Source organism: Trifolium pratense, linkage group LG5 (assembly GCF_020283565.1).
Source record: "Trifolium pratense cultivar HEN17-A07 linkage group LG5, ARS_RC_1.1, whole genome shotgun sequence".
Taxonomy (NCBI): Eukaryota; Viridiplantae; Streptophyta; class Magnoliopsida; order Fabales; family Fabaceae; genus Trifolium; species Trifolium pratense.
In genome coordinates, this window is record NC_060063.1 from 23891448 (window position 1) to 23916635 (window position 25188).

The window sequence follows — 25188 nt, forward strand, 5'->3', positions numbered from 1 at the left end:
AAAAAAATTAAAAATAATACTCCTTCTGTTTTTTTATAAGTGTTCAGTTTCATCAGATTTAGCGTTTCTAATTAACTATCCAATTTGTATTTTAAGGATGCAATTTGTCAATTATGCCCTTTGTCAATTATTCTTATCATTTTCAATAAGTTTTTATATATATATTTGGAAAACTAATTTTTTTAAAAAAAAAAATTAAAGTTTGTTCTTTTTTTTTACGATAGGAAAGTTTGTTCCTTTTTTTTTTACGATAGGAAAGTTTGTTCCTACCTTGTTATATTCAGATTGTTACGAGAGAAACAATTTTTTTTTGTATAATAATAAATTTATTTGTAAGAGTGCAAAAAAAAAAGGAATTTATTGGTGAATTAAGATGAAGGTATAATAGGAAGATAAGGTGCAAAAATTTACTTTCTTAATTTGGTGTTATCATTCTAACTAGACACTTATAAAAAACGGAGGGAGTATAATTAAGGGTAAAATTCGAATATCATAAAAAATGTAGGGGTAAAGGGTTAATTATAGGGGGTCGGGAAAAAATTCACAAAAGCCAACTTAAAATTTCTATCAGGCCTACCCAAAATTTACAACTCAATCCAGTAAGTTAGTAAAGGGTCAAACAAGAGAAATGATTTTTAACACAAAAGTTTTTACTATTCTACCCTTTCATAATTTGAGGATATTTACCTATCAACTAATAAGAACAAATCATATGCAAATTCAAAAGTTTGTTACAAGTTAGTTGTGGGTACCAACTGCAAATCCACTTATGTGGTTTGATTTTATTGGTTGATGGGTAAATATCCTCAAATTATGAATGGGTACAGTAAACCTCACCTTACACAAAAACCATATTATATGGTTTGCACACATTTCATTTGAGTTTAGTAATACGGTGTGGAAAGAAGAGAGTAATAAATAGTTAATGGTATAATAGGAAAAATAATATTAAATGTTTCATTGGTAATTCGGGGTGGCAAAACGGGCCCAACCCACCGGGCCGGATCGTTTATCCCGCCAACTTTTGCGGGCTGAGCCTAAGTTTTGAGCTCGAACCCTTTAGTTGGCCCGTCCCGCCAAATTCGCTTAAAAAGCGGGACGAACACAGGGCGGGCTGGCCCGCGATTTACGTAAGAATATAAAATATGTACTTTTTTAGTAAGGAATATTATAAGAAGGCTCAACCCAATAAAATATAACACTTATATAAAGTAAATTTATATATATATATATATTCTATTCATTCATACAACCGGTGCCAAATTTAGGATTAATTAATGTCGTTTTACTCTCATATTGCATTGCTCATTCTTGCTCCTTTTTGCCTCTTCACACTCGTTCTTCTTCTTCATCGGATTTCAAGTGTAACTTATTTTTTTTATTCCATTATTTGAATCAACATAAGTGTGATTTACATTTTTTCCCGATTCATTACCTTAAACACATAGCCAAATACTTCCTCGATGAGTTATAGTATACTTTCTTGATGATTTTGTCTCATAAGCTAGTTTTTTCTCACAAATTTGTTTGTTTTTTTAAAAAAAAAAATATATTAGCATGTTTTTTTTGTAACAACAAGTGTCAAAATCCATAGAAAGGGCCCTATGCACATCATCCCACCAAGTAAAAACTTGAACAGTTAGCAAGCTTATCCGCACAGTGATTTCCTTCTTTATAAATGTGAATAGCCATAAACCTCATGGATTTAGTAAGGAGCAAAGCATTCATCCACCTGTTTCTAATTCTCCAAGGAACCATGGAAGGTTTGCTAAAAGCCAAAATAACAAGTCTTGAGCCATGCTCAAGCCATAAATTAACCCAATTTTTGGAAGCAGCAATCTCAATAGCTATCATAGCGCCAGTTAGCTCAGCAAGGAAAGCATTTCCGTCACCAATATTAAAAGCAAAATTCCCTAAGTGATCAGAACTGGAGTTTCTGAAAATGTCACCACATGCTGCCAAAGTCAAACACCAATTGAAGCATCATCAGTGTTGCATTTGATCCAATTGAAGATTGGAGGGTGCATAAAAATTCTTTGACTAACAGGAGCTTTGGGAGGATGAACTTTAATGTTAAACTCCTTTAGAATTGAGAAATCAAACATAGAGAAAGAAGCGGTCTTTAAAGTAGCATTTCCAGAAAAAGCAACATCAGCAATAATCGAAGAAATGGAAGATTTCCAATGGATGGTGTTATTGTTGATCCTTGCTTGGTTCCATGCAAACCAGATAGCATTCACAGAATTAATAATAGCAGACAAAATAGTAATCTTGCATTGAGGGGACCAAGACTTATTTAATAAAGCCCAACAATCATCAACCTTTGAAATGACAGGAACATTGAGAGGGAAAGAAAGCCACATCTCCAAATGTTATAAGCAAAGTAACTATCAAACAGAAGGTGGTGGCTAGACTCAGAATGCTTGAGAGATACTCCCTCCATACCACAATATATGTCGCTTTGTCACTTTTACACATATTAAGAAAGATAGTTAATATTGTATGGAAAAGAAAGATAATGAGTTGATTTACAAAATTGTCCTTCATTTATGGTATGAAAAAAATAAATTTAAGAATTGAAAGAAGATAGAGTAATAAATAGTTAAGGGTATAATAGGAAAAATAGCATTAAATGCTTCGTTGGTAATATAAAGTGACATATATTGTGGTACAAATTTTTTCCTTAAAGTGACATATATTTTGATACGAAGAGAGTAAATTGCATATGGATGGCAAATGTGACCTCTTGCAATTAAGTTATCATCAGTGAGAATTTTGTTATGAATAACCCTCCAAAAGAAGAGACTTTGAAGGAGGTATAGAAATATTCCAAATTAATTTTCCAAACAATTTTGTCCTCCGCCTCTCCTAAAGGTATAGTAATATTCTGGACAATATTGGAGAGATTAGGAAAAGCTAATTGCAAAGCCTGTGGAATAGACCACTATGATGGTTAACAATAAAAGCCTTCACAGTAAACTTGAGATGAGGGTGAATCCAATCAGGGATACTTAAGAATGCACTAAAGGCTGACCACACCAGTTATCTAACCAAAAGTTATCTAAGCAAAAGAGAAAGTTTATTAAAAAACAATTTATGTTAATTTATTATATTTAATGCTATTTTTCTTTGTGTTAAAATAGTAGTCCTTGTCAAATAATGAAAATGAAAGTTTATTAAAAAACAGAAATGAATGATTTTTTTTATTAACATTCTGGTTCTTAATGGTCTACTCCCTCCGGTCCTTATTAAGAAGAAATTTATTTTTTAGATTCATAGAATGTTGGATGTATCCGGTCCATATTGTTGACCAGATACATTCAACATTCTATGAATTTGAAAAGTAAACTTCCACTTATAATAAGGATTAGAGGGAGTATTTGGTATGCATTATTTAGGGAAAAGAGAAAGTAGTGAAAAATGGCAAAATCATCTTGATTGGTTGACAAAAGAAATAGCAGCGAAAAAGTGATTCTGCTAGTATCCAGCACCTTTTTATTTCTTCGCTGCATTTCACAGAAAGTCCAGTTAAGACACTGTTTATTTTTCTTTTACAGCTTTACCCTCCTTTATTCAACATGCATTCAAAATTATTTTTTATGCATATCATATCACGTCTCTGTACACTGAATATTTAATCAAGCACAATTCCTATTATACAGATATTCCCTCCGGTCTCAAATGTAAGCAACAAAATAAAAAAATTAAAAGTCTCAAATATAAACAAAAGTCAACCTCTATTATTATGTACATGTCATTATACCAATTTTATCCTTAAATTAAATATTGATTAAACCAATAAATGCAATGATACATTTTTCGAGAAGGGTATAATTGAAAATGAGGTATTTTTTCTCCTCAATTAATGCACTTAACCTACTTTCTTAAAGTGTGTTTTTTATTTTTTTTTTGAATAAAGCAAAATGAGATATATATAAATATAAAAGTGTTCGCAGCACAAGACGTGCTAAGAGAGACCAATCAAGGTTACAATAGAGTCAAAATACAGAAATCAGAAAGAAACTATACAAGGCATAAGCAAAGCATAGGACTAGACCACCAATTATGGCAGTTCAAAGTTAAAGTACTACTCGTCGCTTTCAACCACCTAAAAGAAAAAGTTTTGATCTTGTCCAACATAAGATGTACTGAGTTTGCTGAGCCTCTGAATAGTCTATGGTTTTTTTCGGTCCATACAACCCACACGTAAGCAAGTTTCTTTTTTTCTTATTTTTTATATATTTGCTTACACATAAGACTAGAGGGAGTACTATATATGGGTGGGATGAGTAGCTCAACTGGTTAAGCTAGTTGAGCTAAGGGTTTAATGTTATTTTTCTTGTTATACCATTAAGTATTTATTACTCTATATACTTTCAATTCTTCAATTTATTTTTTCCATATCATAAATGAATGATAATTTTCTAAATCAACTAATAATTTCTTTTTTTCAATACTACATTAATTACATTTTTTTTTGGAATCAAAGCATTACTTTTTATTTCCAAAAACAATAAGTACAACCGATCCATAGGATCTAGATAAGTCTCAAATAACCTATAGCCCAACTGTTATAAAATCCAAATTCAACTATGCTACTCTAGGCAAGGTAGTGATATTCACATGTATACCGAGTTTCCTATGCAAAGTTCATCTCATAACTATGCTATATATATTATGGTATCATTCAAACAAGGATATATGCAATGTTGAGAGAATGTCATCTCATTCCATATCCTCCATATGACATATATAGTTTCGGCTGCAGCTATCTTCAAGATTTGCCTTCTCCATCCTTTCTTTTTTGTTTCTTGAATCAACCAAGTTTTTCTCCACTCCAACTTGTAGGGGATCTTATAAAACCAACCCATGATAAGATCTCCCTCCAAATAATTTGGGTAGTGTTGCATTCAAAGAAAATATGTTCCAAAGATTCTACATTATTACAGAAGCTACTCATACCATCGGTTATTACTCCGATGCGAGATAATCTGTCTTTAGTGAAAAGGCGGCCCATAAGTGCTAAAGTGACTTATATTGTGGTACGGAGGAAGTAATTAATTAACACCACTAAAATAAATAAAATCAGTTCAAGGATATTTTTGTCTCTTTAAAATGTACATTAACTTCTCTCTCTTCTATTTCTTTTTTCTTTTTCTTATTCCAAACAATACATCAAATTTATTTTATTTCTCACATTATTCTCTCTTTTCATATTCTTTCTCATCTCTTTCTCTCTTCTCACTTTTTTTTTTGGTCCAACTCTTCTCACTTTCTTTTCCCAACCAACACACTCTAAGAGAAAGAAACCTTTATAATTCATAGTTCGACCGCGAAATAAGTAAAATCTGATCAATAATTATTTTTATTATAATTTAAACTCGAAAGATTCGTCATAAGAGAAATGATCTATTGGGCCAGGCCAAAATTTACAACTCGATCCAATAAGTTAGTAAAGGATCACACAAAAATGCAACATAGAGATGACACGAACCATATTATATACAATCTGTCCATGTCTTTTGAGTGTGCCCAGAACACTAGTTAGCATGATCCTTTTAATATTTCTTTTCAACCTAGTTGTGTGTCATCATGTTCTTCCAATTACAAATAGTGATACGGTACGACTACTATGTCAGTTTCTTTGTGTTAAAATATCAACCGTCTTCAAATAATTTTGATTTTGCCACTAGTGCAGAAAGGAGATTCAACTACTGGCCAAACAGACTTTCCACTACTGGCCGTGGCCAGTAGTAAACGCGGTCGACGTTGTAAGTCCACACTTTCCACGTCGGGTCTTTTAATACCCGTCGTGGTATCCTAATTTCTTCTGTAATTATTATTTAAAATTATGGGGATTCCACGTCGGTTTTTACAAATACCCTTAGTGGTATGTATGAGATTCCACGTCGGTTATAATGAATACCAGTAGTGGTATGTATGGTTTCAAATTTTTTTAATATAAATCATGGGGATTCCACTACGGGTATTTACACATATCCGTAGTGGTATGTATGGTTTTCCAGTTTTTTTTTTAAAGAATTGGGGATTCCACTACGGGTATTTACGCATATCCGTAGTGGTATGTATGGTTTCCAGTTTTTTTTTTTAAGAATTGGGAATTCCACTACGGGTCATTACTTTTACCCGTAGTGGTATGTGTAGTTTTCACTACTGATTGTTATAAATATCAGTAGTGGTATGTTAGTTTTATTTTATTTTTTTTTTCGTTTTTTTGTAGCTTCCTGTGCCTGCATATTAATTATATGGCCTACACTTTTCCGGCGCAGAAATTATACGTACAACCTAGAAATTACTAGTAGCTAATAACGCACAAGAAAATTGACATAATTCCGAATATTATTTTCCACAAGTCATTGTCAATTCCTAACAAGTTACATTCAACACATTAAAAGTCAATGCTTAACATTATCACTAATTATCTAGTCTAATTCCAAGCAGACAGCCCATTAATATAAAAAGTCAAAACTCTATCCATAGAACCAACTAATTTACCACTAAAGAAAACGGCAGGAAGCTAGTGATGTTGAATTTCCAAGTAACCTCATCAATGCTCTCTCCATTTCTTTCCCTTTAGGATCTTCATCTCGAACACCTCGAACAACATTGCAAAATCAACGAACACCTCGATCTTCATAAAACCATCCTAAAACAGTCCAAAATAAACAGTCCAAAACAGTGATGCACATACGAAAACCACTGGGAACCATATGCTAACAATTGTCAAAGCATTGTGATTATCTGCAAAAACAAAGACACTTAATAATAAGCCAATAGCATCAACAGACCATTGCTTACTTTTAGAGACAAAAAACTAAATTTTCAAAGAGGTGAAAAGGCAAAACATTGCAAAGTATTGGCAACCAAGTTCAAAACAGTCCAAAATAAAATTAAATAAATCAGATGCATTATTAAATAATTAACTATTCTATAACTCACCAGATAAATCTTAACCCTCCAATAACTCCAAAAAATATGTTGACCAACGTAGTCGCAATTCATACATCTCGTCAGCTGTTAACTCTTTTGGGTCATTAAATATCTACAATAAGTAAATAATAATATAAAACTATTCTTGACTCGGTTATAAAAAATTATTGATGTTATAAAAAATAAAAATTATTACCTCCATCCAAGACTCAGTTATCTTAGCAGTGACAATGTCCAACATATTTTTCATTACATAGTATCCACAGTCATTTGTATTATATTGTTTCCTCCCCTACAAATGGATGACATAATTATATATAGTAACATTTGATCAAAAAATACCACACTTACTTATCAAAAAGTCATACAGTAAATATATATAGCCATACTTAATTACTTATCAAAAAAGTAAATATATATAAAGTTAGAATACCACACTTACTTTGGGATAAAGCCATACGGTATTGTTCTTTCTATTGCCATTCGCCATTTGATCAACCGTAAAAACACTAATTCATAAGAAAAAAAAGCCGCATAAAATCATATAAAATATAAACTTCCTTTTGTAATAATTTATGTTTATAGTATATAACAAAAACCCATAAAGTATAAACTTAATTACCTTGAAACAATTTTCTCCATTATTGAATTAAGTTTCCAATGTAGTGAACAAAGAACAACCACAGTATTTATCTTTGGACAAAGTATTATCAACTGCCAATGTCCTCTGTACGCGTGCGTGGAAGAACAGTATTATATTGTTAATAACTATGAGTTATAAAAAATAAATAAGTATTAAAAAAATACACAAATTCATACAAACTTACCCATGGTTAAATGGTAATAATTGACACTCTTTCTTTTCATTTTGTAACTTATGCTGGATGTATTTTTTGCATTTACTTTGAGACATTTTCTGATTACTTTTTCTCCCATCACCAACAATATTCAACTCAGCAGGTTCCAAAATTCCATATACATTTGTGGTGTTGTTTTCAATGCATAAACGATGAATGTACCTGAATATAATTTTAAAGTTAGGAAAGATATATAACATATTAACAGATATTGAGATAGTAGTAAATAAGAAAGTACACTTACGAGCACCAAACACTTAGAGTAGTCATGTCGAGCCAAATAGAACCCACCAACAACTCTCTTATACACTTGCAAGACATGAGAAAATTAACACAAACTGAACAATGATTTAATTTTACATGCAAATGCTCTTCACCCTTTTTCAGAACCATGATTAACAATTTCTGAACATCATCCATGTTATTTTGAGCCTCTGGTACCGGTGCAGGAGAACAACTTCCTTTTGCGCTTTCAGTGACAACAACCTCCTTGAGTTCATTTTGCGTCTTGACCGGTGCAGGAGAACAACTCCCTTTTGCGCTTCCGGTGACAACAAGTTTATCAGTTTGCGCTTCAGGTACCATGACTTTATTATTTGTATCAGAGGTTTGGGATAAACCCATGGACTTTAGTGTCTCCATAAGAGAATCTTGCATCATCTTACGCTCTTGCGCCAACATCTTACGCTCTTGCGCCAACTTTTCCTCAAACTTAGCTTCCATATCAGCTTTAAATGCTGCTAGTTGCTCTTTGACATCTATATCTTGTCTTTGACGTGAAACCTTCGATCTTCCCCAGTAAGTGGAAATATTATGTTTTTTTCCAACACCACGAACACTACCACCATGCTCAGGTGTTCCAATGGCTTCTGTTAGGACATCGTGACGTCCCTTTGGAACAAAGTCACCCTTTTTTGTGTCTTCAACAAGAGAAACCTACAACATGCAAAAAAAATGCAATTAATCTCAATAATATAAATTTCGATCAATAATATAATTTCAATTAATTTTCCAAATGTTACTTACAATTTTCTCAGCAACTTTTTTTGCAGGCTCAGATGTGAATTCTCCCCCTTTCTTTAGTCGTGCTCTCGTCCATGACTCATAGCGTTCCGGTGGATATGGATTACGATCATCATCAGTTAAGCCAGAACTATCTTTCGACATCAACAATCGCTTTTCATTCATCATCTCCTCCTCGAGCCTCTTATACCCTCCACGGGATAATACATGTGGGTAAACATTCTTTGCATGATTCTCCCTACCCTTTTGACTTTTTTCCTATTATAAACTCAGATAATTAGTTTAAGCACATCAGTAGCAAATGTAAGCTACTTGTCAAGACAATTTAAACCAATTTGATTTTGACCATTCCTTTTTAAGCACAACATCACAGTATGACATTAGAATTTAAGCACAGCAATGTATGACATACACAATTTAAGCACAGCAATGTATTCTAACTCATATCTCACAATTTAAGCACAGCATGACATACACAGTATCACAGTTTAAGCACAGCAATGTATCAGCAGTAGCAAAATTTGTATATTTAACATGAACAAGAATTGGAATTCTGCTGCTGCTGCAATGTATCACAGCAATGTATCACAGCATGATCAATTTATGTACTGCTGCTGCTAAATTGTAATTCTGCTGCTGTGATTCTGTAATTCTGTAATTCTGCTGCTAAATTGTATCACAACAATGTATCACAGCAATGTATCAATATTTAGGCACAGCAGTGATCAATTTCATTATTTTTGCTTCTAAAATCCTAAATTACACTAACCTTAAATTCAGCGGTCTGTCGAAACTTTACAAACTCTTCCCATATATCTTTTTTGATGTATTTATACTTGACGTATGGAGGAACGTCATCTGGTTTGGGGTCTGTGATATAAGTTCTAGTCAACCGTGATTTAAAATCTTTCCATCGCTCCCCCGCATAGTTACACCATATTTTCTTCAAATGATCATTCTTTTTTTCATCATCAAACTCGGGTATAACAAAAACAGCCTATAATATTTACATTAAAAAATTTGGTGTTAGCATAAGATGTATTTGTTAGTATATGATAATAAAATATAACAAAATCATATAAAATTTCAAATACCTTAATATTTGTCCAAATAGCATCTTTTACGGTTTTAGGTATATGTTTCCACTCATCTTTCGCAATGCTACATCTTTCTCGAGTAACAAGTGCTACATAACCAAAAACATGGCACGCATGTTGAACTGTTCACCAGAATACGCATAAAAAACATCCACTCCTTCCTCCCACAACACTTTCAAATCATCAATTAGTGGACTTAGATAAACATCTATGTCATTTCCTGGTTGTCTTGGGCCTGAAATCATCATCGATAACATAATATATTTACGCTTCATGCACAACCAAGGAGATAGGTTGTAAATCATCAGGAGAACAGGCCATGAACTATGGTTAGTACTTTGATTACCAAACGGATTCATTCCATCAGTAGCAAGTCCAAATCTAAGGTTTCTCGACTCTTTGCCAAAATTTGGAAACAAAGAGTCGATTTTCTTCCATTGCAAAGAATCAGCTACATGGCGAATTTGGCCATCACATTTTCTCTCTTCTGCATGCCATCTAAGATTCTTCGCGTCATTTGCATTAGCAAACAATCTCTTGAACCTTGAAATTATTGGTAGGTACCATACCACTTTCACGGGAGGACCCGTTTTGGTCACCTCATCATCACTAGAATCACCATCTTTCTTTTTCTAGCGAGACGACTTACATGTCGGACAATGATTATAGTTTACAAACTCTTTTCTGTATAATATGCAATCATTAGGGCATGCATGTATCTTTTCATACTCCAAACCCATTGGACACAATACTTTCTTCGCCTCGTAATAACGATTTGGCATTACATTACCTTCTGGAAGCATTTGTATCAACAATTCAAGCAATTCAGTGAAACTTTTGTCGGTCCACCCATTTTTTGCTTTCAGATTAAACAATTTTAACACCGCAGACAAACGGGTAAAATTTGTGCATCCCGGATACAATGGTTCATCCTTGTCACTGCATAAAGTTTCATACACATGCGCCCTCTTAAACGAATCTTCTCCAATATCACGCATCATGTCTTCCAGTCGATCATCGATATCCACACTACCACTTTCTCTATGGGACACACTTGGCGTTGCTACTACTTCACCGTGCCATATCCATTGTGTATAATTTTGACAAATCCCGTCACAAATTAGATGATTCATGATTTCTTTCTTAGTACGTTTTGGTTCTTTATTTGCACAAAAAATACACGGACATAGAAAAAGTGGAGGAAACTCAGGAGGAGGACGTTCTAGTTCAGCATTACTTTCAGCAAACTGTATAAATTCCATCACTCCTGTTCTGTACTCAGTACTTAATCGATTAGCTCTCATCCAACTACGGTCCATACCTACGTTTCGAAATTAATGCATTCTATGTTAAAGGAATGACTAGGTTGTTAATATTGCGAAACATTCTCTCGCCCTATTTTAATAAAAATTCATAGCCTATAACAGAATTTGCATATAGCAGAATTTTTACATAGTAATTTGCATTGCATCTAAGTTTATAGCTTCTATGTTTTGAAATAGAATCGGTACCTGTAGATGAGACCGTGATTGAACCTTCTAACTTCGAACAGAACACGAACAACCAACGAACTATCAACCCAAACTTCTAAACTGCACATAATATGAATTCCAAAAGTGATTAATTTGTTTATAAAAATGATTCTTATAAACTATGTAAAACGGCTATTATGAATTCTAAACTGCACATAATATGAATTCTAAACTGCACACAATATGATAATCTGCATAAACACTTTTCAAGTTCATAAAAGCTATTAACAACCACTCCAAAACTATTAAGTTCTGATTCTATCGTAAGATGCTTTCAATACACCTTTTCTGAATTGTCCTACAACGTACTTATCTCTCTGCAGATGCATCAGAAGCAGAGATTATAGCTGCAGCAGAATTAGCAAATGCTCACAAGATGAGAAGGTGGTTCAAGATGCACTTGACCGTGTTATGGTAGAGCGGACAACAATAATAGTAGCTCATAGGTTATCAACTATTAAGGGTGCAGATTTAATTGCAGTAGTTAAGAATGGTGTCATAGCAGAAAAAGGAAAACATGAAGCATTGCTCCATAAGGGTGGTGACTATGCTTCTTTAGTAGCATTACACATAAGTGCTTCTACATCTTAGACACCCAAATTTTAAGCTTTTAAGATAAAGGACTTGTTTAAGATAATAACTACGTACTTAAGATGGTATGATAGAAATGTAATATGCAGCTTTGAAGTTGAAAACAGATCAAATAGATTAAATTTCATAGGCAAAAATCCTTGAATTCAAAAAGGATCCATTTGGTGGGACAAGTTCAAAAAGGGTCAATTGAAACTCACAAGGCCATACTTGATTGAGATTATGTATTCTGATCAAATCCAAATATCAAATCTCACTTTGATCAACTCTCCATCATGGTAATAAAATCTCCAAAAGACTTGTTTAAAAAATGGTACAAAAGACTCTGATAACATAAGGAGCAAAATATCACTCAACTAGAATGGGTTTTATAATTTTGTAACGAACTTATGCTAAAAATAAAGATCAGGGCACCTACAATATTAACATTCCATCTTCCAAATAGCATCAAGAAACGCATACCATACTAAATATGAGCGTTCAAAAATAAACGTGGACTGAACCATAGCTGAACCGAATTGAAAGTAACTTAACCATTATAGCAGTTTCTGAAATGAGCCTATTGTTTAGGTTACTTCTCTATCCAAAACTGAAATGTGGTTAACCAAATCGAACTGTTAGTAATGAAACTTCACTTGTTACAAAAGGTTCAAATTAAAAAATTTGTTAGCTCAATCCAACCCTCACTTCCCAGTTCACACTGTTTTTACAAAATGAAATTTGGAGGAAGAAGAATGAAAAATTTGTTAGCTCAATCCAACCCTCACTTCCCAGTTCACACTGTTTTTACAAAATGAAATTTGGAGGAAGAAGAATGAAAACGAATGAACAAGAATCTATATCTAAGATAAATGTAGCATAAAGAATCGAATTTGAATGAAAATAAAAGACAAAAAGTGTGAAAAAACGCACCTTGAGGAACTAAACACCAACCAAGAGATTGAATAGACAAGCTTGAAACTAATCGAGCAGAAGCAACGGCACTATACAAATGGCAACATTGATTCTAAGCAACCCAACTCCACTGGTAACCTAATAAACCAAATTGAAGAAAAAAATTTAAAATATGAATTGAATTTAGGTTATAAAAAAATGAAGAATAGAGAGAAAAAGGGATTGTTACCGGAAAGAATAGAGATTGAATGCAGATTGAAGCAAATTTGGAGGCGATGAGACGATGAGACGATGAGGCGATGGGCCGTCTAGGGTTTGGAGAATGAAACCGAATCAAAACGAATGAAAACGAAGAGATTGGAGAATGATTGAAGAACTTGGGACGATGATGAAGATGGCGCTTTGGGATTTTTAGGGATTTGGCGATTTGGGATTGGGAATGAAAACGTACGTGTAGTTCTCGATCGTTTGGCTTCGCGTAGGATTGGGAATGAAGAATGAGGAATGAACAAATTAATGAACACTAATAGGGATTCCACTACGGGTGAATCCCAAATCGGTAGTAAAATACAATTAAAACAAATTTCAACGTAATTACAACATTGCCACCGTGTCTACTTTTCACTACTGATTTAATAAAACCAGTAGTGAAATCCCTTGTCTATGAACTTTTCACTACTGGTATTCAAATATCAGTAGTGGAATCCTTTGGTCAAATAGTTTTAACTACTGGTATTCACATACCGGTAGTGGAATCTCTTAGCCAAAAGTCATTTTTCTACTAGTGTGCTTTTATTTTTAATGTTATAGTAAGATAATTATACTCGAATAAAAAACAAACGGCTTAAATGCAGTTTTGATCCCCCTATTTTGAATTTTTTGAAGTTTTGGTCCCCCTATTTCAAAAACCAACTTTTTAATCCCCCTATTTTAGATTTTTTTTTTATTTTTGGTCCCCCACTTCATTTTGAGTCAATTTTCATGATGTTGCAGATGACACATCGAAACTACAATTACACGTGACATTATTGTTTATTTTATTCAATAAATCATTTTATTAAAACAAGGCAAATGCTAAAAATTATATTAGTAAGAGCATACAAGTACAAATTATATGTATATTATAATAATGAAGTATATATTCTTAATTAATTTGATACAATTTGTACACGTTGGCTTGAGCAGGCCATATTAGAAACTCATGTATGCTTTTCTTTGTTTTATTTTTGGTCAAGCCCACGTTGGCTTTTATACTTGATACTGAAAGTACATGATTATGTGCATACATACAAATTATATCATATAATCTTAATCAATTTGAAATTTCAAGACCATGCACGTTGGCTTGGAGTTGGAGCAGGCTATATTAGAAACTTCAATTCATTACTAATGAGCTATATGAGCACACCCTTAATTTTTATATAAAAATAAATTCAATAATTAGATTAGAAACACGTTAGATGGGAGCAGGCCATATTAGAAACATCAATTCATCGTACGTGAGGGATCTTTTATATTGACTAGAAGTTTTGACCCCTGCACGCACGAGTCTGATTAGATGTAATATGTAATAATGGGAGAAATTTTTTAATATTAAACGGTATATGAAAAATTGGAGTAACAATTCGTCGGATACTGATGGCAAAAATAAAAAAACTAAAAAAAATGTGACAAAAAATACATCATTGGTGTATTTGTCCGGTTAAAATATTTAGATCTAATGGTCCTATTATAACATAAAAGAAACAATTACTAAATGAAGTGAATAAGAAAAAATAATAAGAAATAAAGGATGACAACAGTGCATCTCTCAAACAATGAATATCAAGATTTGCTTCAATATAAATTGCGAGACATGATCAAAATTTGCAAGAAAAATCAAGTGTATGACTGCAACTAGATGAATTTGAGATGATTACGATGAATAAAATGAATGGAAGACATTAATATATATATATATATATATATATATATATATATATATATATATATATATATATATATATATATATATATATAACTCAAATGCAAATCTATAATGCATCTTATTTAAATTAATTTGGAACTGAATATTGCCAGAATCTAATGGATAATTAATTAATGTAAAAAATGCTAGAGAAAATGAGAGGAAAGAAATTAATTGATTTCTATTTAAAACAAAAAAGATTTGTATAAAAAGAAATTGAATGTGTACGTATTACATAAATTTTTTTTGGAGTTTTATAAAAACAAAGTGAGGTTGATTTCTATTTAAATAAAATTAAGCATTGATTTCATATTTATTACATGTGGGTTACAAAATCATACCAGATTGATTGATGTAGCTTAGTGGTAAATGCACCAAATAATTCATAAAGGTCACAAGTTCGACTTTTGTTGAGGTATTTTTTAACATTTTATTTGAATTAAATTAGCGTATCAGAGTAAGCTTAGAATATAAGAGATACTAGGATAATACCCGTGTATTATGCACGGATTGTGGCGTTGTCGCAATATTGTTTTTATTATAGGATGAATATTGTATATAGTGCGAAATTAGTCCCGTTCTAATTTTTTTTTTGACTAATAGTCTCGTTATAAAATTATTTGCCATTGTAAGATTATGATATAGTTATAATATTAAAATTTACTAGAACATCGACCCGTGCGGTGCACGGGTCTAATTAGCTGTAACATATGTAATTATAAATTACGATATGATAATTGGCAATAATATAATATGAAAATTTTTGAGTAACATTAAACGATAGTTCAACAATAATTTTGGATAAATATTCATACAAAGAAAATTATGTTATATTACGGAAGACTTCCTTGTAGACCACATTCGAAGTCTTAGTTGTATCTTCACCATAAAGCTGACCATGCGAAAACACTGGCGACGGAAGATATATCCCAACATGCTTTAAAGATTGTCCCTGACTCTTATTAATAGTCATCTTAAAAGAAATCATTATAGGAAATTGTCTCCGTTAAAATTTAAAAGGAATTCTCACGTCAGATCGTGTCAGAGAAAATCTAGGTATGAAAACCTGATCACCAATATTACTTCATGAAATAATTTTTCTATCAAGAACACGTTTTCCCAATCTCGTAATAATAAGTCTTGTTCCATTGCATAATCCTAATTTTTTATTGGCTTAAATGCAGTTTTACCCCCCCTATTTTGAAAAATGCGGAATTTTACCCCCCCTATTTTAAAATACGGAATTTTACCCCCCCTATTTTATAATTTGTTGGATTTTGCCCCCCCACCAAAATTTTGCATAAAATCTGCTTCTGAGCCTCAAGTTCAAAGCTACGCACATAACTCAATTTGGATCAATAATTCACCAAACTGGTACCGAAACGACCGCAATCGAGTTAGTTTTCCACAGAATCAAACTCCACTAAATTTGGAGTTACAGAGAGAGATTAATTACTGTTTTAGTTAAGGTCTGTTCAAATTAATTATCGTATGAAACTACTACTGGTATTTCAATTTCGTCGAATTTGGAGTTACGATGTGTTCGGTAGACGATGTTGAATTTGAAGATCACAAGTAGATTTCTGCAGAATTAGTAATTGGACAGACCTTCACTAAAACGGTAATTAATCTCTCTCTGTAACTCCAAATTTAGTGGGGTTTGATTCTGTGGAAAGCTAACTCGATTAAGGTCATTTCGGTATCCATTTGGTGAATTATGGATCCAAATTGAGTTTTATGCGAAGCTTTGAAGTTGTGACTCGAAAGCAGATTTTTTGCAGAATTTTGGGGACATACCTTCACTAAAACGGTAATTAATCTCTCTTTGTAACTCCAAATTCAGTGGGGTTTGATTATGTTGAAAGATAACTCGATTACGGTCATTTCGGTAGCCGTTTGGTGAATTATGGATCCAAATTGAGTTGTATGCGAAGCTTTGAAGTTGTGACTCGAAAGCAGATTTTTTGCAGAATTTTGGGGGACATACCTTCACTAAAACGGTAATTAATCTCTCTTTGTAACTCCAAATTCAGTGGGGTTTGATTATGTGGAAAGATAAGTCGATTACGGTCATTTCGGTATCCTTTTGGTAAATTATTGATCAAAATTGAGTTGTGTGCGAAGCTTTAAAGTTGTGACTCGAAAGCATAATTTTAGGGGGGGCAAAATCCAACAAATTATAAAACAGGAGGGGTAAAAGTCCGCGTTTTAAAACAGGGGGGGTAAAATTCCGATTTAATCAAAACAGGGGGGGCAAAACTGCATTTAAGCCTTTTTTATTTAAATTCCTTAATAGCATAACTCGAACTCCAACTTTAAGTCTCAACTTGTAATTTGGAAGTCCCGACGTAGAAATCGTGTTCAAAAATTCGGGAGTATGAACATCATCCACTGTTTGACCGTCTACATTTTGTGTGAGTGGAGTATCATAACTCAAATATGTTTTTTCTTCACTAGGAATTAAATCCAACATATAATCATTTATTGTGTCGACTATTGAATTTTTAGGAGCTAGTATAGCTCTATTTTGGAAATATGTTATATCGTTCATGTTTTGTAAAAGTTGAGGATAGGTGCTGTCAACGATAGAGGCAAGAGGATCATCTGAATTTGGAATCAATAAATCTAATGGAATGTCAAGTTCTAAATCATCGTCGTTTTCATCTCCATTTTCTCCATCGCCAACACCCAAAACCCATTCAGAAAACAATCTTCTTTGTTCAACGTCTACACTCGAAGCACCACCGAGAAGCCTCATGTTTTTACTAAATGTTAAAACTTCACAAAAATTCCAAAGAACTGAAGAATTAATAGTAGCATGAACAACTTCTGGCCTTGTACCTTTGGATATTACTGGTAAAATTTGTCTAAATTCTCAGCCAAAAACAACAACTTTTCCACCTAAGGGAATGTGTTTATTTTTTTCATCAACAGACTTGAGAATATCTTTTAAAGTTCGATCAACAGCTTCGAAATAGTGTTTGTACATCATTGGTGCTTCATCCCATATAATGAGCTTTGCTTTTTGTATTAATAGCACCAAAGGACTTTTAGGAACTATGGTACATGTTAAAAACTCGTCAACATTTAGATGAATAGAAAACCTTGAATGTGTTGTTCTACCGCCAGGTATAAGCAATGCAGCGTTCCCACTTGAGGCAACTGTTAAAACTATCTCACCTTTTGAGCGTAATGCGGCTAACATGGCCCTCAAGATAAATGTCTCCCCTGTACCGCCATAACCATAAAGAAAAAACACACCAGGTTTGTTTTCGTTAACTCTTGTCATGATTGTGTCATATACTTTACGTTGCTCTGAAGTCATAGTTGACATCAATCTAACATGTTCCTCATCTAATGATTGTCTGTTATAATTCAATTTGTCGTGTATTAAACTATTTGTATATCAGGAACTAATGATGTGGCTGCTCCAGGCATTGGAGGATAATATTTTAAATTCTTCCCACAACTACGCAACATCATCTCAATATCTGCTAGTGCATATTGTATCAATTGATCATCGATTAATATTAAATCTGCAATGTTAAAATCAAAATGATGAATGTGATTAGTGACATGATTATGATTGTGTTTGGTCGTATTGCAAAAAAAATTGATTTAACATAATTGAGTTTGATAATAACTTTTCAAATCACACGTGATAATAACTTTACAAATCTCACACATGATAATTATTCTCTAAATTTATGATCCGATAGAAAAAAAATATTTGATCAGGAAAGACATAAAAATATTTTGTGATGAATAATATAGTCAACAATAATTTTGATATGATATACTTTTAAAACTGATTGTGCTTATCAATTATTGCACATAATTTTAATCACAATTGGTATACTTGCCATAGTGGTTGGAAATATTGCCTTGCACTGAAGGGTTACAGGTTCGAATCCTTGTCAAGACAAAATTGTATTATTTTTTATAAAATGGAGGGAAAACAGAGAAAACAAATTAGGGTTTAGGGTTTGCTTGTGTATACAAGCTTATAATATAAAAGATTGCACATAATTTTAATCACAATTGGTATACTTGCCATAGTGGTTGGAAATATTGCCTTGCACTGAAGGGTTACAGGTTCGAATCTTGTCAAGACAAAATTGTATTATTTTTTAATAAAAATTGCAAGATAAAATGGAGGGAAAACAGAAAAAACAAATTAGGGTTTAGGGTTTGCTTGTATATACAAGCTTATAATATAAAAGATTAGGGACGTGTTAATATATGAATACAGAGCAAGAGTACAAAAAATACTCAAAAATAAAATAGAAATATACATATGAAACATCCAAAAAGGGCTCCGGAGAGCAACAAACCACCAAAACCACTCAAACTAGCCACCAAAAAGAGGTGATGAGAAAAGCCAACTAAGAGCGGACATCCCAAGAGATACCACTCACCAGGAGCCAGAAACATCCAAGCACCACATCCGCACCTCGCTTTATTGGACCAACACAAGCGAGGTTGAACCTCTCACTCGTAGAAAGAGCTGGGGGCTATCGGGTTTTTACCAAGAAACCATTTCCAAGATGAGAGTTTCACCCTATCCACAAGATTATCAATCGTTAAAGCCCCACCGACAAAGTTAATATCATTCCGAGATGTCCAGATAGACCACACAACAAATCCACCGTCCTTGCCATGTTTTATACATATTTGAGTACATTCAATATTAGTTTTACAGGATATAACTTATGATATTGGGTTTGAAGCTGAAACAATGTTCTCAACCGCTACAAGCTCACCATTTGTACTACAGCAATTAAATTACAGTAAATTTAAAAAATTATATAAAGATGAAAAACATGATTATACAATATTGATCAAAGAAGTACTTATTATTGTTGTTGTTGTTTTTTTTTTTTTGAAATTGGAAAAAAACTCAACTAGTATATAAAATTAGAAAATCGATTAAATACCTTAAAAACATTAAGAAAAAAGCAAAAACAGCAAGACAAATGATGTTGAATTTTCCTATTTTCTTCAAAGTGAAATTGATAGTTGTAGGCTTGTATGATTCTAAGCAAATATCTATTCAATATATAGGGGTGTCAAATTTTTGTCAAACCTCTAGTCAAAACAAAAAATATGGCTTAATTACATATTGGTCCCTTATGATTATTTTACGTTTTAATTTGGTCCGTTAAGTTTAAAAAATTTTAAGTTAGTCCTTTTAGTCAAATTTCGATTTAAATCGTCCATGTAGCTAACGAATTTGCATAACTCGACAACTTAGTAGGGTGTTACATGGATATGTTTTAGACGAAATTAACTCAAAATTTAACAAAAAGTTATACGAAAAGAACTCAAAACTTAATAAAAAGAACGAACTTAAGTTCACATCAGTAATATATATATATATATATATATATATATATATATATAAGAGACCAAATTGAAACTGTTAAAACATAAATGACCAACTTAAAACCTAAAATAAAGATAAGAACCAAATATGCAATTAAGTCTAAAAACATTCGGTCTAAAAATTCAAAATAATATCATATACTCTCTCCGGCCTTCTTTATAAGCCAAATTCTATCGTTTCACACCTATTACGAAAATTGTTACATTTACTATATTATCCTTTACAATGCATTAAATTTGCATTGGGACTATGTAGTTACCTTAAAAAGTACAAATAATGAGGGGTATTTTTGGAACAATGACATTTAATAGGGTTGAATATGGTTACTTTTGCTTATATTTAAGATCAAATTTTTTTGTTGACTTTTACTTATAAATAAGGCCGAAGGGAGCTGAGTACTAAATAAATTATTCATGAGACAAAATATTAATTACTACCGATTCATATGAAAGTAACGTTATGTTTTTTTTTAAGGAAAAAGTAACGTTATGCTTGGCTATTTAATTTTCGCTTTTCTTAATCTTGGGGGAGATTCGCTTGTTTCCCGCTCCTATGTATCTCTCTTCCTTTTTATATTATGTTCTTAGAGGTTGACCTCTTTAACTTTTTATTTTAAAAATTAAAATAATAAATAAGTGGTCGATGCATAATAATGATCTAGCCAATATTAATACTCATGAGAAAATTGTTAGTAATGCAAATAAATAAATAACACGCTTATACATTGAACACAAACTTTCAAAAGAAAAAAAAAAAAAACACCATACATGTCATGTTTTCTTTATTTAAATAGAAATATAACGATTTGAAACGGTAAACTCAATAATGTTCAAATTGGTACTGGTTCTACGAGCATAGCTTTAATGAATGATTTCATTTCTCCTTTAGGATCCGTGAAGTTGTCTTTATCTTTATAAACCACATCCATAAAACGTGAGAGATTTATAATACGCATCAGAATAGGCATTGGAACTTGAGTTGGCCTAAGACATTCGTTATTAATATCTTTCCAAGCATCATAAATTCTCCTTTGACCTTCTTGAAGGGCAGTTTCCCTAGAGACATTGTATTGCTTCATATAGCATTCCAAAAACGAGGGAATGTGATCTCTTTCATGTTCAAACTATAAGCAACAAATAATATTTCATGTAAGTATTGACGTCATTTGAATTTTTTAAGAGCAATATACATATTTGAAAATAATTGCTATATATATATATCTACCTCGTTCGAAGCAATGTCATCCATTATTCTTGCCAAGACCATAGCCGCATTATCAATTTTTGGCTCATTTGAAATCCATTTGAAGATGTCCTCTTTTGCTATGTCTCCCATACCAATGTAACAAGTCGTTGTCATCAGTACATAGCCACCAGACTCGATTGCTAATCGAAAGTATTCTTCCAAAGTTGGTTGGTATTTTTTGTTTAACCATCTGGCTTCAGTTATATAACCTTGAATGAATTTTTTGAACTGCAACTCGAATACAATGTAATAGTTAATTTTATTTGATTTTAGGTACAAATTTCAGTATAGCTAGAATTTAATTTAATTTTACCAAGAATTTTTTTACTAAACTCAATCTTAAATAGTTTCTCCTTCGTTAAAAACCTTTGTGCTAAATTTTAAGAACATTATTATGAACGTATAAGAGAGAGATGTAAATCACAATTATTTTTTGAAGCATAAAAAAGTTAAATACGTGCAATTATATTTCAAGAAATAAAGAAAATCGAATTTCTAAACTTTTGTGAACTTTTATTCTTAAATTAATAATTGAAACTTAAATTTTATCAAATTAAAATGAAATATTTGTTCAATAATTATGTAATGTGACTCCTACCAATATAAAATAAAAAATATAACTTATACTTTGTTAATTATAAGAATTTAATGATTAAAACAATTATTAGTAATGAATATTAATAAAAAGCAAAAGTTCTTTGAATTAAAAAAAAAAAAAAAAAGGAAAAGTTCTAAAGGGACCGGAACCACTTGATTCCAGAACTGGCCCCCCGAACCAGATTAAAGTGGTGGTGAAAGTAAAAAAAAAAAATTGTAAAAGTTCTTACTTCTTTCTTGTAGTATTTCATGACATATAATCTTCCATCATTTTTCATTTGTTGCTCAATTCCTTCGTAAAAATCAAAGAATATCTTATAAAGAATCTGCATGTAATCTGGAAGTTTATCTAAACAACTCATGTCCCACCTGAAAATCATTTTCATAACAATTAGATCAAAAGAAAACAAAAATATGCGTGTGTGTGTGTGTGTAAGTGAGTGAGTGAGATATGCTAACTCACCTTTCAATTGCCTCAGTAAAAAGTTCTAATTCATCGATTGTTCCATATGCATCATATGCATCATCAATTGCTGTCATTATCATGATTAATTTTGCCATAAGAACTCTTCCACTAGAATATTGAGGTTCAAAATATACCGCCAAACCCCAAACACAACATTCAACAATCCTATCTCGTACAAACGGTAGTTTATTACACACGTCCAAGTCTTTCCACCATCTATATATCATAAAGGCCAAAAACAACAATATTTAATAATAATGAAATCAAATTTAAAAATGTTTTTCTAGTTAATAAAATTAAGAGTCCTTACTTGGAAACGTTGCCAAATTCAATTTGGTGTAGTCGTTGGAGCATATTAAAATCTAATTTTGCCAAGATGAGCAAATTTTCATTGTGTGAAGGATCTTGCTCATATATGGAAATATAACTCCGTGCCTCCAGCCTTGGCATATTCTTGTGAACAGTTTGCCTTAAGCTACGTTTGACTTGTATTGCAAGAGAATGACTCAGTTTGGCAACGGACTCAAGATGAGTGGTAGTGAAGGACAAGGCTTCTTCCAAAATGTCCTCTCCATGAACCATAAGATGTGTGGCTTCATACAAGCTTAACATCCCTTCAACATTTCCTATAAGTCTTTCACTAAAATTTCCTTCTTCATCTTTGAATTTCTTGAATACATCTAGTTTTTTTTAATTTATCAATCAACAACAATTGAACAAATCGTTAATTATAAACCATAAGATTTTTGAAAATTAATTGTTGTAAACAAAAAACGTACAAAAGCTAGCGTAAGATATATAACTAATTAATACCATAACAAATTTAAGATGAATTGAAGTAGAATATTATAAAAAGAAATCAATGTAAATAAGATGAAGATATATACATACTTGGTGAAACGTGAAATCCTTGTTGCCTCAACAATCTAAATAGCACAGCAAGAGAGTTAAGATCATCTTCTTCAAAAGTTATTATTTCTCCGTTTTGAACATAATTGTTGTGAATCTCATGTTGAAAAACCTCTTCAATCTCATTTTCGAAATGATAGCTCAGACCTAAGCGGAATATTGAATCAATCAAGTGAACTTTTGTCATGAGATTATCTGTCTTTAGGACTAGCATATCCCTCACATATTTTTTGAGTGGCTCAATTTGTGCGAGCATATTTTGATCAAGTTCCTGGAAGATGTTGGACAAAACCATTTTTTAAATAAGGAAAAGAGTAGATGCACTTGATTTAAAAGAAAAATTGATAATGTTTACGTACCATAGATTCAGAAGCATATTGAACGAAATAATCTCTCCAAAAGCTAGGTTGAAAATCTGCAACATTTCTATCCAAAGCAGTTTTGGTATTAGGATTGAAGCTAGGTTGAAAATCTGCTACGAGAGACATACTTCAAATTAATTAATTAATTAATCACTTCAGCTCTAAGGTTTTGAGTTGGGAATGATATATGCTCACTTCTGCTTGTAGATATTTATAATAAACTTCCAAGAGATGTTGCCTCTATAATATTAGCCTATTTTTAATTTGAAACATGATCCACGTTTTCTACAGTGATAAATCTTTTTTAAATTATAATAATGAAGTATATATATATTCTTAATTAATTTGATACAATTTGTACACGTTGGCTTGAGCAGGCCATATTAGAAACTCATGTTGGCTTTTCTTTGTTTTATTTTTGGTCAAGCCCACGTTGGCTTTTATACTTGATACTGAAAGTACATGATTATGTGCATACATACAAATTATATCATATAATCTTAATCAATTTGAAATTTCAAGACCATGCACGTTGGCTTGGAGTTGGAGCAGGCTATATTAGAAACTTCAATTCATTACTAATGAGCTATATGAGCACACCCTTAATTTTTATATAAAAATAAATTCAATAATTAGATTAGAAACACGTTAGATAGATGGGAGCAGGCCATATTAGAAACATCAATTCATCGTGAGGGATCTTTTATATTAACTAGAAGTTTCCACCCGTGCACGCACGAGTCTGATTAGATGTAATATGTAATAATGGTAGAAATTTTTTAATATTAAACGGTATATGAAAAATTGGAGTAACAGTTCGCCGGATACTGATAGCAAAAATAAAAAAACTAAAAAAAATGTGACAAAAAATACATCATTGGTGTATTTGTCTTGACCGGTTATGATATTTAGATCTAATGGTCCTATTATACCATAAAAGAAACAATTACTAAATTAAGTGAATAAGAAAAAAATATAAGAAATAAAGGATGACATAAGTGCATCTCTCAAACAATGAATATCAAGATTTGTTTCAAAAGCCATAAAGACTCTATAGTCTAAATACAACCCTTTTCCCGTGTCACAATCAGAGCTGAACTTCACCAACGACTCGACATCGAATACCACAAAACCTGTGAATCTGGACCCCCAACGGTCCAGCACATAACACATAAAAGAGAGTTAGACAACATACTCAAAATACACAAGTGTAAGTAAACGATACTTAAACACTTCATCACAAATCATGTATAGTCTAACTCATGCATATACTTCATTAATCACATCTAATTAGAAGTTATAACCTAATTGT

General features: G+C 32.1%; 2 protein-coding genes and 1 long non-coding RNA gene across 3 annotated transcripts; all 3 read right to left on the minus strand.

Moving 5' to 3' along the window:
* Positions 1-6342: 6342 nt before the first annotated feature.
* Positions 6343-11190, minus strand: LOC123886292. The gene is made up of 13 exons (XM_045935624.1): positions 10681-11190; positions 10275-10560; positions 10059-10163; positions 9926-10017; positions 9601-9828; positions 8835-9089; positions 8053-8744; positions 7779-7970; positions 7574-7678; positions 7394-7460; positions 7148-7243; positions 6961-7035; positions 6343-6667 (listed from the first exon to the last, which is right to left on the minus strand). The coding sequence occupies exons 1-13, from the start codon at positions 11188-11190 to the stop codon at positions 6569-6571; spliced, it is 2802 nt and encodes a 933-aa protein (XP_045791580.1). The 3' UTR covers positions 6343-6568.
* Positions 11191-11199: 9 nt separating this feature from the next.
* LOC123887228 lies at positions 11200-13033 on the minus strand. Its single transcript, XR_006801413.1, has 3 exons — positions 12964-13033; positions 11440-11520; positions 11200-11249 (listed from the first exon to the last, which is right to left on the minus strand). It is a non-coding gene; the product is annotated as an uncharacterized LOC123887228 (long non-coding RNA).
* A 7896-nt stretch (positions 13034-20929) lies between these two features.
* LOC123884929 ((-)-germacrene D synthase-like) lies at positions 20930-24456 on the minus strand. The gene is made up of 7 exons (XM_045934154.1): positions 23874-24456; positions 23497-23785; positions 22916-23285; positions 22603-22821; positions 22370-22508; positions 21522-21770; positions 20930-21420 (listed from the first exon to the last, which is right to left on the minus strand). The coding sequence occupies exons 1-7, from the start codon at positions 24000-24002 to the stop codon at positions 21127-21129; spliced, it is 1689 nt and encodes a 562-aa protein (XP_045790110.1). The 5' UTR covers positions 24003-24456; the 3' UTR covers positions 20930-21126.
* Between the last annotated feature and the right edge of the window lie 732 nt (positions 24457-25188).

Excerpts from the sequence above, each read along its gene's own strand:
- LOC123886292 (XM_045935624.1), bottom strand. The coding sequence starts at position 11,190 with ATGGAATTTATACAGTTTGCTGAAAGTAATGCTGAACTAGAACGTCCT. Across the intron at positions 10,164-10,274 it reads TGATGGAATGAATCCGTTTG|GCCCAAGACAACCAGGAAAT; the intron begins GTAATCAAAGTA and ends TGATGATTTCAG. Across the intron at positions 9,090-9,600 it reads GACAGACCGCTGAATTTAAG|GAAAAAAGTCAAAAGGGTAG; the intron begins GTTAGTGTAATT and ends AGTTTATAATAG.
- LOC123884929 (XM_045934154.1), bottom strand. The coding sequence starts at position 24,002 with ATGTCTCTCGTAGCAGATTTTCAACCTAGCTTCAATCCTAATACCAAA. Across the intron at positions 22,509-22,602 it reads TTTACTGAGGCAATTGAAAG|GTGGGACATGAGTTGTTTAG; the intron begins GTGAGTTAGCAT and ends AATGATTTTCAG. Across the intron at positions 21,771-22,369 it reads TGAAATACTACAAGAAAGAA|TTCAAAAAATTCATTCAAGG; the intron begins GTAAGAACTTTT and ends TTCGAGTTGCAG.